The 13,088-nt window shown below is 50.4% G+C and overlaps 1 protein-coding gene across 5 annotated transcripts in view; it reads right to left on the bottom strand.

Annotated features, from left to right (window-relative positions):
• Window positions 1–5,559: 5,559 nt before the first annotated feature.
• CHST9 (carbohydrate (N-acetylgalactosamine 4-0) sulfotransferase 9) overlaps window positions 5,560–13,088 on the bottom strand; it is a 139,304-nt gene continuing 131,775 nt past the window's right edge. For all 5 annotated transcript variants that reach the window (XM_005857066.2, XM_014541418.1, XM_014541421.1 and 2 more), the window contains one exon: window positions 5,560–7,462. In XM_005857066.2, coding sequence (XP_005857128.1) covers window positions 6,371–7,462 — 1,092 coding nt within the window. In that variant the 3' untranslated portion in view covers window positions 5,560–6,370. The remainder of the gene's footprint in view (window positions 7,463–13,088) is intronic.

Here is a 13,088-nt window from a genome sequence, read left to right as displayed (position 1 = left end):
TGAAAAGAGGCCAGAAGGCGGATGGTTGCACAACAGCGAGAATGCACTTCAAGCCCTTAAAATGGTTGAGATGGTAAGTTTTATGTTACGTGTTTTCCCACAATTAAAAATTTTAAAAGAAAAAAGAGAGAAAAAACAAATGAGAGAGATGGCGGAGGCCTCCTCTTCCGAGGGTATCCGGGTAGCCCAGGGCCCTGCTCTGTGGCTAGAACCAGGGGCCGCGGTGGGCCTGCCCCCAGAGCTCAGTGAAAGGGCTGTGTGTGCATCAGGGACGGGCAGTGCTGGCAATGCCAGACGCTCAACTCAACCGACGGGCAGGAACAGACAACCCCCTGCCTGAAGTCCAAGAAAATGCACATTCTTACCACTTAAACGAAATTGCAAAATATTTCTCGGGGCACTTGCATTCAAACTAATTACCCAAATAGGAAATCTTTTCCACTTTTCCATCATTTCAAGTCAACTCGAAAAATGGCTTTTATTTTTTATTGGCCTTCACTTTGTCCACTGTGAAGTGGAGTTGCCAAAATTGCCTTTGGCACAACATGGCCTTTAGTCTTTTGTGTTTCAGAAGGGGAAAGTTTCCACTCCCCCTTTCATCTGGAAGATTCTCAGAAGGTCCGGGCAGTGCCCAGCGCGGTCCCCATGGCTCCCTTCATCATTTCAGCTCCAGTTCCTGCGCTTGGCGGACCTCCGAGGCCAACCTCCTGCCCCAGCTCTGGGCCAAGTCCCAGCGGACGCTGGGACCCACACCCAGGGACCCGGCTCTGAGCTGAGAGTCTTTAACTTTTCAACAAAGCAACAGCATGAAGGGGGGCCGCCTTCTCATCACTCGTAATTGACCAGGACAAAAAAAGTCACACACGCATAAGGGGTGCTCAGACTTGGCCAGACAGAAGACTCCTCCCGGGAGACGGTCAGAAAAGAACATTCCCACAGCCTCACAGAGGTTCTGACTCAGCACATCTTGGGTGCGGTACGGAAAGCTGTTTTTAACAAAAATCTGGATACCTGTCATTCAGGTGGCCCATGCACTACGTTCTGAGGACTTGATAAGCTAAATCAGGAAAAAAAATGACAACCATCCCAATAATTTTAAGCCGGTATTTCCTCTCGTGTTCTGAGTACATCTCAGTTCACAGTATTTCGGAAGAGCATTTCTCTTAAACGTTGGAAATATTGTGAGGAAATGAATGGATAAAATAAAGTCCTAGAAGTTTGCCCCCGGTTTTCTGCTCTTTGGGGACAAGAGTCATTGCTGCGGCTCCCATGGCCATGTTTCTGTCTCCTCCAGCTCCCAGGGGCTCATGGGAGGAGGGGACAGAGCCTGAGACGCAGACAGTGGCCTGTCCGTGGGAACCTGAGGTCGCCCAGGATGACAGCAGGAGGGGGTGGGGGGAGCGCTGTGAGCAGGAGAGGGAGGTCCTCAGAGAAAGCTGGGGGCTCGCAGTTTTCCGGGGTGAGGAAGGGTAGGGACACCTTTAAAGCGGGAGTCGTGTTTGAAGGCACAGGAACCACGGAGGCTCCGAGGGCCTGGGACCAGGACCCGTCTCTGCGGAAGGGACGGGGACATGTGGTCGCAGGGGACCGGTGGCTGAGGCAGGAGGAAGCCGAGGAAAGAGCCCGGTTTCTCCCAGCATCGTTGTTGTCGCTCAAAAGAGGTTTCCTCGAACAAGGAAATGTTTGGCGGTTCCACTGGGCATAAGACCAACGGACCAGCAGCCTCTGGGGGAGGATAAGGGGACCCAGCCTGTGACGGCCGCCCGGGCTGCACAACACAGTCTGTTTAAGGAGAACGTTCAGGGACCACTTTTCCTTGGAAGCGAGGTGGTGGACGAACACCCAGGTCAGAGCAGGAGGTGGGGCGCGTAGGGGCCACCAGGCGAGGCAACGAGTGACGGGGCTGGGCGAGGGCACGGGCGCCCACAGGGCTCTGATCCTCTCAGTGAGCCCCCCTCAGGCCTGCCCGGCTACTGCCAGGTGGGCACGTAGCAGGCGGCAGCAGACATTCCCTGTCGTGGAGAAACAGTTCCAACTTTAAAATGGTGGCTCTGGCCGAAACTGGTTTGGCTCAGTGGATAGAGCGTCGGCCTGCGGACTGAAAGGTCCCGGGTTCGATTCCGGTCAAGGGCATGTACCTTGGTTGCGGGCACAACCCCAGTAGGAGATGTGCAGGAGGCAGCTGATCGATGTTTCTCTCTCATCGATGTTTCTAACTCTCTATCTCTCTCCCTTCCTCTCTGTAAAAAATTAATAAAATATATTTAAAAAAAAATAAAATAAATAAAATAAAATGGTGGCTCTGGGGCCAAACATGCCTGTGGCCAGATCTGACCCACGTGCTGCCATGCGTGGTCTCAGCTTTGGAGCCAGAGCCCTTGCCAGGCAGCTGCCGGGGGCTTGTCATTAAACTTTCCTCCTTCAGAACGTGATGGTGGCATAATGCCCACCTTCCATCTGTTATAAGGATTAGACATTGAATGAACGTATGCATTTTGCCAGGGTCGATACCTGGTAAGTACTCAGTAAATGGCCTTTATATGAACCAGAATCATGCACTTTCTCAACATTATTTCCCAAATAGTAATAAACACATCATCTTCGAAAGGTAAAAGGTTACTGTGTCCCCAGCTGTCCTTGAGGCCAAGGTAGGATTCCTGGTCTAGAGAAGGCATGTGCTTTAGATCACCCCCCTTACTGCCCCAGAGCCCTCCTCACTGCCCCAGTCCCCCCTCACTGCCCCAGGGCCCTCCTCACTGCCCCAGTCCCCCCTCACTGCCCCAGGGCCCTCCTCACTGCCCCAGTCCCCCCTCACTGCCCCAGGGCCCTCCTCACTGCCCCAGTCCCCCCTCACTGCCCCAGGGCCCTCCTCACTGCCCCAGTCCCCCCTCACTGCCCCAGGGCCCTCCTCACTGCCCCAGTCCCCCCTCACTGCCCCAGGGCCCTCCTCACTGCCCCAGTCCCCCCTCACTGCCCCAGGGCCCTCCTCACTGCCCCAGTCCCCCCTCACTGCCCCAGGGCCCTCCTCACTGCCCCAGTCCCCCCTCACTGCCCCAGGGCCCTCCTCACTGCCCCAGTCCCCCCTCACTGCCCCAGGGCCCTCCTCACTGCCCCAGTCCCCCCTCACTGCCCCAGGGCCCTCCTCACTGCCCCAGTCCCCCCTCACTGCCCCAGGGCCCTCCTCACTGCCCCAGTCCCCCCTCACTGCCCCAGGGCCCTCCTCACTGCCCCAGTCCCCCCTCACTGCCCCAGGGCCCTCCTCACTGCCCCAGTCCCCCCTCACTGCCCCAGGGCCCTCCTCACTGCCCCAGTCCCCCCTCACTGCCCCAGGGCCCTCCTCACTGCCCCAGTCCCCCCTCACTGCCCCAGGGCCCTCCTCACTGCCCCAGTCCCCCCTCACTGCCCCAGGGCCCTCCTCACTGCCCCAGTCCCCCCTCACTGCCCCAGGGCCCTCCTCACTGCCCCAGTCCCCCCTCACTGCCCCAGGGCCCTCCTCACTGCCCCAGTCCCCCCTCACTGCCCCAGGGCCCTCCTCACTGCCCCAGTCCCCCCTCACTGCCCCAGGGCCCTCCTCACTGCCCCAGTCCCCCCTCACTGCCCCAGGGCCCTCCTCACTGCCCCAGTCCCCCCTCACTGCCCCAGGGCCCTCCTCACTGCCCCAGTCCCCCCTCACTGCCCCAGGGCCCTCCTCACTGCCCCAGTCCCCCCTCACTGCCCCAGGGCCCTCCTCACTGCCCCAGTCCCCCCTCACTGCCCCAGGGCCCTCCTCACTGCCCCAGTCCCCCCTCACTGCCCCAGGGCCCTCCTCACTGCCCCAGTCCCCCCTCACTGCCCCAGGGCCCTCCTCACTGCCCCAGTCCCTCCTCACTGCCCCAGTCCCCCCTCACTGCCCGAGTCCCCCCTCACTGCTCCAGTCCCTCCTCGCCCCCGCCCTCCCTCCTCACTGCCCTAGTCCCCCCTCACTGCCCCAGTCCCTCCTCACTGCCCCAGTCCCCCCTCACTGCCCGAGTCCCCCCTCACTGCTCCAGTCCCTCCTCACTGCCCCAGTCCCTCCTCACTGCCCTAGTCCCCCCTCACTGCCCCAGTCCCTCCTCACTGCCCTAGTCCCCCCTCACTGCCCCAGTCCCTCCTCACTGCCCTAGTCCCCCCTCACTGCCCCAGTCCCTCCTCACTGCCCTAGTCCCTCCTCACTGCCCCAGTCCCTCCTCACTGCCCTAGTCCCCCCTCACTGCCCCAGTCCCTCCTCACTGCCCAGGGCCTTCTCCTTAGACCCGCTGGTCCTGCAGGTCTGAGAGTCCCAGGGCAGAAATGCACCCATTCCCCACTGGGAGATGCTGGAGAGGGACCTTGCACTTCTCAGCAGACATCTGTCCCAGTGACTTTTTAGGCAGCGCTTTGCTAGAAACGGCGCAGAATGAATGAAACAGACACCGTTTCTCTCCTCCTACATCTAAGACCTAAGACATATTCCAATGACAACAGAGATTTCATATTCATACGAAGAGGGTATAAGAAATGGACAAATTAATGAAGCAAAAAGGAAGGACAGGAGGAGCGCCTGCATCTGCTGGTAAGAGAGGAATTGGACGCACATCCCAGCGGGGGACCATCCTTTCGCTTTTCCTGTTGATCAGAGAGCTCACGAAGTGTAAGATTTCAAAACGGAACTCACCCTACTGGTGCAGCGAAATTCAAATGATACAAATGAGCTTACTCTGGAGTAGAACTCCTTAGAGAGAGAGCACAGCTCCGGAGTGTGGTCTCACGGCGCGAGTGGATGGAGTGGACAGGGAGCGAAAGGTCAGTGTGGAAGGTGTGCCGCTGACGGTGGGAGACACAGAGGGGAGGTGTGTGTAGAGAATGCAGCAGCTCATGAGTGCTCGGCCCTGACACGGAGAACCAAAACGGAACGGGCGATTGCAACTATGTTGGTCTATCACACTCAACTACGAACACCTGCTTTTCTGTGAAAGACATTTCTGAGTATTTACTGACAAAAGTGATGGTATGGGGAAAGCAACATGATTTAAGCGAGATTTGAATGACATGTGGTTTAACTCAGGGCAACAGCTGACCAGTTAAAATGAATTTCCCACTCAAATGTGTCTTCTACTTCAGGGTCCTTTGGAAAAAAATGTCTAAAATGCATTACGACTGCTCACGGGGGTGACACATGGTCTTATGTTCCCGACTCTGATTTAATCTGTGAATGCAATGGTATTTGACTTGGTTAGGACAGAATATTTAAACTTAAAAAAGTACCTTAATTTGTTTATGCAAAAGCCTATTAAGATGTTCCCAGGGGCGCCTGTTCTGTTTACTCTCTAGAATATAACCCATCTTTGAAGTGGTGCATTCGTTTTTGGGAAGTCGTTCCCAAGCTGAAACACTAGGCCGAAAACAAAGCTATTCACAGAGTTCATGCCACATACAACGCTGTGCACACGATGCTTTGATTCCAATAACGCTCTTATAAAACTCCCTTATTGTTTTAGGTCTATAGTTGGAGTGGCAGCTTTTGTTTTTTGATGAGTCTTCCATCCTGAAACAACGCCCCCCTCTCCTCCCCCCCAATTAAACCAGAATTAGGAGCACATTTCTATCTGCCCAGGCTTAAACTCAACCGCCTGCCTCAGAAGCAAAGGCCCCCAGTGGTTGTGCTCATTTCGTCTCTGCGAAGACTCCAGAGAAAACGGAATTAATTCCCTTCTGTTTCCCTGGAAGAGGAAGGTTTTTTTTGTTGCTTTGATCTGAGCATGTTGTGCATTTTTTATTGGCTGTTGAATATAGAAAGCCAGAGCCTCATCTGGTGTGTCTGCTGCATTCTCATATTGTAAATCACACAATGCCTCCCAATCTAAAGTGAAACGCCCAGGCCCCAAATGCCATTTCAAAATCAATTCGTCACTGCAGTTGATTGAAAGATTTCCAGGGTATAAGAAAACTAGCCAGGGTTTGATTCATATGCCTCAGACTGCTAGGAATATATCCATGCACGTTATGCCACCAATCCAGGATGGAGACATCCACTCATGCTATTTTAGATCCCTCTTCCTGTCGTGGTGGGGTCTGCTACAGCGGATGGAGCAGCTGGCTGGGTTATTGCTTCTATAATCTGATCCATAATGCAAAAGCAGCTCTTTCCCAAACATTTTAGAGTAACTCGAGTTGTTCACATGTCTCTGTGAGGTAATTTTCCTATAACTTTGTGCCAATTGGTGTCATACTATTTGGTAAAAGTCTTCATTAAATCAAGGCAACTGCATTTAGTTAAATCTCTCCCCTCCGGAGAATTATAGGAAAATTACAGTTAGCTGATTCAAGGCTGTCCTCATGAAGTAAATACAGTGTTTTAGAACATGAATGCAAACTACAGGAATGGAGTGGTATAATTAAACATCAAGTAGTCCAAGTGATAGAAGTCATAGATTAATTGTCTCTCGGTTCTGGTCAGATCCTTTAAATACTGTCTCACCACCTGAGCGCTGGTTCTTTCATCGGAAGAGTGCCTGTCCTTGAAGTTGGGGAATTTCAGCTCCTTGGGGGCACCGATCAGCTGTAGAAAGTAATTGGCATCTTCTTCCAAAGTTTCAAATTTCCCGACAAAATCGTAGTTGATCAGACACGGGTAGCAGAGCTTGCTGACCTTCTCCCAGTGAATGTCCATTCCTACCGGACGGTGAGAATCCAGTAAATAGTGAACGAACTCCTTGAATTTGACTCCAGAGCCATTATTTAAGGCTTTTTCACAGGCATTGGGCCGGTATTTCTTTATAATCGCTTTCCCAAATACCGGATGGTAATAACTATTGGGGTGTTCAAATTTGTCCCTGAAGGCTGACACTAACCTCTCCATGGGGTCACGAACAAACACCGCTTTGGTGTAGGTATTCAGACGAGTGTGTATCCCTTTTAGGTCAAAGCTGTCCAGCTTTCTCAAATGCTTCCCGTAGTGGACGGCATCATGGGAGATGTTGTATGCTGAGGGAGCCAATCCATTCAGTACCATCAGAATCCTTTTCCAGTTGGAGCAGCCAGCCTTTGGCACTTCACAATATAAGACTTTGTGTTTATCTTCCACATAGATCCTGGATACCATGTGGAAGAGATGTGACTGAGGATGGCTCACTCCACCGTATTTCTTGCAAAACTCCTGCAGGAAAGACCTGCGTTTCTCTTGGGTTGCATCCGCCTCCCTCCATGTGTTGTCCTTGACTAAGCTTTTGTTTAGAGGGCGAGTGTCCAGTGGCCAACTCATTCCTCTGAACGTCTTGGAAAGGGTCTTAGTTCCTTGATGTTTTTCCAGCAGCTTAATGGTTGGTGACTCTGTGGTCTTGCCCGAAGGTTGACCTTCTCCTTGTGAGGGACTGGTCTCCCTTAAGACCCTACTAAACCTCTCAGGGTTAAGTAGAGGATTTTCCTTTTTTTCCTTGGAACCCTCAGGCATGTGGAACTTGGGGTTCTGTTAAAATAGAGAAGAAACATTGAAAGCACATTCTCAAATGTGGGTATAGTGATAAGAAAGTTGACATATTTATTTTAAAATACTTTCAGGGAGAGAACCTCATATAAGCTAGTAGAACAATTTAGCAAAGCATGCCAAAGGTACATATTGCAGTAAGCTTCCTCACAGAAAACGTAACAATAAAAAATGGTATCCAAAATGATTCATTTTGAATAAAAAATCCATATTTTATATATATATATATATGTAGGCTATGTATATGTTATTATTCATTTGGCACTAATGTGCTACCTTACACTAATAGATTTTCTCATGCTCAATTTTCTGAAAATTATTGGGATCAAAACATAGTTATTGACTTGAATCTATGTCCATAGTAAGTTCATTATTGTTTTTGTGCTATCCTTGCATCTATGGCTATCAATTATATAACTTAACAAAATGCCCCCAAAAAGGTATCCACAAGATGGAAAGAAAAGGGCCCTGAATATTTATCTTAGCTTTGCCTGTAACACAATACAATTTAGTTCAATCATTCTGTAGGTCAATGGCTCTTGAGAGCGTGTGGAATGTGCTATTTTCCAGCATTGATTTAGTTAGTCCCCCTGAATGTCGATACAAAATGTAGTTGTATTTGGTTGAAAATTGTTGTTGTTGTTTTGGGGCATTTTGTAATAATAGTTTAAAGTCATAAAGTAAAACTTAAAATTGTAGCAAGGCTAATTATAAAGTTCTGATAACCACTTCAGTTTTCCAAAGACTTACACAGAGTATTCCCCCCGCCCCCCCTTGGAAAAGGCTTTATTTTTATAAATTCATGTATCACAATAATTTAAGAACTATAGTCATACTAGAATACAATTTCATTCATGTATGAGACCTTCCCTCTTCCCCAAGTGAAGAATGACTAGGGAATCCAGAAAAGGCTACTTGATGTCCTCCTCTGTATCAAAAACAGGATTAGAACTCAGTTCTCTGGTCGGTAGGATGAGTCAGCCCATCTGCCATCTGCCCTTCATCTGACTGCATCCTACACCTTTCACGGTGACGGAGTAGAGACAGACATGGGAGGAGGGATCTACAAGGCGGTATCCTCCAATAGGGACAGAAACGATAAGGACTTTGGCTTCTACTCTGGTAGACTAGGTCGCGTTGGGAGAGCAGAAACATAACATGATCTCACTTAGATTTGAAAAGAGTGCTTGAGGAGGAGACGAGAAGACTGAAGGGGAGATACACATATGGGGTTGTCAGCATGTTATTGGGAAAACAATGAGTTAACGATGTGCTGTGGCAATAATGCATGGGCTCACTGGCCTAAAGGTGTGTGTGTGTTGGGGGGGTGTGTAGAGGAAAATTTCCCAGGGGAGATGTGTATATATAGGGAGATAGAGATATAATATTTCCCATTGTATCCCCAAGTGTCCAGAATGGTCTATAACCTATAGCAATTGCTCTAGATCAGGGGTCCTCAAACTACGGCCCGCGGGCCACATGCAAATACAAATATTGTATTTGTTCCCGTTTTGTTTTTTTACTTCAAAATAAGATATGTGCAGTGTGCATAGGAATTTGTTCATAGTTTTTTTTAAAACTATAGTCCGGCCCTCCAACGGTCTGAGGGACAGTGAACTGGCCCCCTGTTTAAAAAGTTTGAGGACCCCTGCTCTAGACTATTTGTTCAATGAACAAATGAAAGAATGAAAGGACTTAGGTGTTCAAAGATGGCTAGGCGTTTTCTAGCATATTGAGCCAAAGAGCTGAGGAATGAAGCATGGGGGGTGGAAGCCACCTCCAGGCACCATGGTCCTTCCACTAGCTGAGCTTCATGTGAGGAACCCCTGATCCCCACACACCAGCCTGGGGAACCCCATAACACAGCTTTCAGAATGTTTAACTAAAACCATTCGTCTGCTGTCTGCCCAGAGGCTGCCGGGATGACGTCAAGACTCCGAATCCCTCTTTACTCTGACCAATGACTCGTGAGCCATCACGTGTTCACAGATAATAGAAACTGTGACTTGAGGTTTGGAAGATCAGGGGGCTCTTGGTAGACGGCTTGGGCAGGACTCAGCCCAGGCCTGCAATGAAAATGCCACTACATTTCTGCTATTGCTCCAGCTACTAGAACTAGAAAGAATAACTGCTATTATTATTGTTTTAATAGTAATTATAATTATCCACCGTAATTTATGTGCCCCTGATGACTAACAAAGACAAAAAAATCAACCATCCACTGTGCGCTCTGGGTCTTCTGCTTGGGGAGTGTGATGACACTCCCCTTCCATCCGCAGGACCTGGGGCCTGTCTGCTTCCCCCGAGGTGCGTTCTCCAGGTAAAAGCTGGCTGGCCCCCGGGCTCTGCCTCCCTGGCACTTTCTCAGTGGATGGAACCTCACTTACTCGAACCCCTTGTTCCTCAGGCCAGAAGACAGGAGGCTCTTTCCTGCTACTCAACCACTGCCTCCAGGACGGCTCCTCTGGCCTAACCTCCGGCTTCTGTGAGGCACACACTTCCTGCCGGCCTTGACCCTCCTTACACTGGCATCTGCCTTTGTCCTTGACGCTTGCACCTCACGCTCTGAAGACCTTGGCTCCTCACTCAGATTTTGCGCCTTCACCCCACTTTCATCAGCCTGGGCAGTGACTCTGAGCCCCAATAAACCCTGGTTCCTTGACCACCTCACCTTTCACACCAGCGCTCTCTGCTTCACAGGGACCGCGCCACGGCCAGAGCCTGCACCACCCCCACGATCCCCTGACCGCCGCCGTCTAACCGTCCGCTCACTGTTACTTCCAGCTCCGCAGTTCTGCGCCCACGTTCCATGATGGTATCCCAGCTCGCAGCAGCCAGCAGGCCTGGCTCTGGCCCCTTTGGTCTCAGAAAGTCCCCTGGATAAGGAAGTGTTTCCAGCTCACCTGGACTGCATTCTGTCCCCTCTGAGATTTGCTCCCACAGAACTCTGATCTGCCCCCACAGCACTTATGAAATGTGAAATAATTTCATGTACTTCCATGCTGCCTTTCCCCACTCCCTCCCACCTCTCTGCACTAGAATACGGCGACAGAGGCCTTATCATTCTTGCGCTCTGCTGGCTCTCTGGTCCCTAGCACAGTGCCTGGCACATAGAAGATGATCAATAAACAGCTGGCGAAGGAGTCAATGTGATTACGATGTAACGATGGGCTTCCACACAATTGTTGTATGACCTTGTCAAAGACCAACAGTGCTAATCAAAAGGTCAAGATTAACTCAGGGAAATAATTTACCAATTCTTGTTAAGGTGCCGAAAATCTATGTTCAAACAAATCCTTGGCAGAAGGGAAGCAGATAACAGGCCCGGGTGGAGGTGGGAAGTGGGTGCGGTGGGCGGAACCTCACCTGCGGCCAAACCAGCCTGGGTCAGTCGCTCTGTGCTGCCTCGGAGCCCTGGAGGCTCACCCTCAGGTCAGGCTCCCAGGCCTTGCTGTGGGCACCCCGACCAGGATCTCGGGGCTAGGGCACCCGGCTCTAATTTAGACAAGCTCCCCAGTTGTTCCCCAGGCAGCAATGGTACTTGGGGACCACTGAACTAGAGTAGAGCAAAGGAAAAGAAAAAACAAACAAAAGCTCATCTCGTGACATCCAGGTGAGAGAGGCGTCAGGGATGGTGGCCGTGACTGCTCAGTCAGCAGACTCAGGCTCGGTGAGCGGTGGCAGGGGTGTCCCATCATTAAATACCCTTCCCATCTGTCCGTCCCCTGTGCCCTGTCCCGCAGGCCACTCTCTAACGCCTGCTTGGGCTAGAGAGAGGACTGCAGGAGAGAAAGGTTCATTGCTCCTAAATCAGACTTCCGTCTCCTGTTGGCTTATTTAGCAGGAGTCAGTTTCCTCCGCTCTGAGCAAACCAAGATGTGGGCAAAGTAACAACACCCATGAGGCTTCCTATTGGATGCCCATTAGACCTTCTCATAGCAACCACTTATCCCATCAGCGCTCGCCGTGTAACAACCATTATTAGGCTGTGGTGACACTCCTCCCCACCCACCTGCCTTCCAATCACAGCAGAAATTCTCGGAGATTGAGGAGTCTGGACGAATAGAATCAAGGTTAATGGGATTTTAAATTTGAGGCTTATACCACTGAGTTTCCACCCTCACCATCATAGTAATATCAGTAAGCACAGTAATCATAAAAAATCCCCTCAAAAAATTAAAAATGGAACTTCCATTTGGCCCACTGATTCTACTTCTAGGAATATATCCTAAGAAACCCCAAACACCAATCAGAAAGGATATATGCACCCCTATGTTCACAGCAGTGCAATTTATAATAGCTAAGACTTGGAAACAGTCTAAGTGCCCCTCAGTAGATGAGTGGATAAAAAAGCTGTGGTACATCTACACAATGTAATACTATGCAGCTATAAAAAAGGAGAATTCCTTATCCTTTGAGACAGCATGGCGGGACTTGGAGAATATTATGTTAAGTGAAATAAGCCAGTCAGAGAAAAACAAGTATCACATGATCTCACTCATATGTGGAATCTAATGAACAAAATAAACGGATGAATGGAGTGGATCCAGAGATAGGGAAGCAGGGAACAGATTGACTCATCTCAGAAGGAAGGCGGGGGAGGGGGGCAGGAAGGATTAACAAAGAACTTGTATGCATATATGCATACACCATGGACACAGACGACAGTGTGGTAAAGGCCTGGGTGTGGGGGGGGGGTGGAAGTCAGTGGGATGGAGAAGAAGGGGACATCTGTAATACTTTCAACAATAAAGATAAGTTAAAAAATAAAAATAAATACATTTGAGGCTTATACCAATGAGTTTCCGTCATTACCATCATAGTAATATCAGTAAGAACAGCAATCATAAAAAGAGTAAATTCTTACATCTCCATTTTCCTCCAGGGCACTTCATTCTGATCATCTCTAAAGCTTATCTTACCTAATAATAGACAAACATGTAAATTAACCGTCCCTCTGCTACGCTCACCAGCCAATCAGGGGAGTATGCAAATTAACCCAACAAAGATGGCAGTTAATTTGCATACATAGGGGCGAAGCAGCGGAGCAAAGACTGAAGGCTCCGTCCAGAGCAGCGAGGACTGAAGGCTCTGTCCAGAGCAGCGAGGACTGAAGGCTCCGTCCAGAGAGAAGGCCTGGGTCCCGGGTGCCGGGGGAAAACCGGTGCCAGCAGCCAGGGGAAGGAAGGCCTATTGCACGAATCTTTTTGCAACTGGCTTCTAGTAGATATATAAAAGCCTAAGCGACCATTTGACTGTTAGCTATGACATGCACTGGCCACCAGGGGGCAGACGCTCAATGGACAGGCATGGAAACATGGAACCGACTGATGAATCTCAGAGGGAAAGGAGTTGGGGGGAGGGCCAGAAGAGATTAACCAAAGATCTTATATGCATACTAGAGGCCGGATTAGTGCACCAGTGGGGACCCTCAGCCTGGCCTCCAGGATGGGGCCAAATCTGTGAACTGAGCCTCTGACATCCCCTGAGGTGTCCCAGATTGCAAGAAGGTGCAGACCAGGCCGAGGGACCCCTATGGTGCACAAATCCGTGCACCAGGCCTCTAGTATAGGATATAAAAGCCTAATATGCTAAGTGTCTGACTGTT

The sequence above is a fragment of the Myotis brandtii genome, unplaced genomic scaffold, assembly GCF_000412655.1.
Source record: "Myotis brandtii unplaced genomic scaffold, ASM41265v1 scaffold107, whole genome shotgun sequence".
Taxonomy (NCBI): Eukaryota; Metazoa; Chordata; class Mammalia; order Chiroptera; family Vespertilionidae; genus Myotis; species Myotis brandtii.
This window is presented reverse-complemented; position numbering and strand designations above follow the sequence as displayed.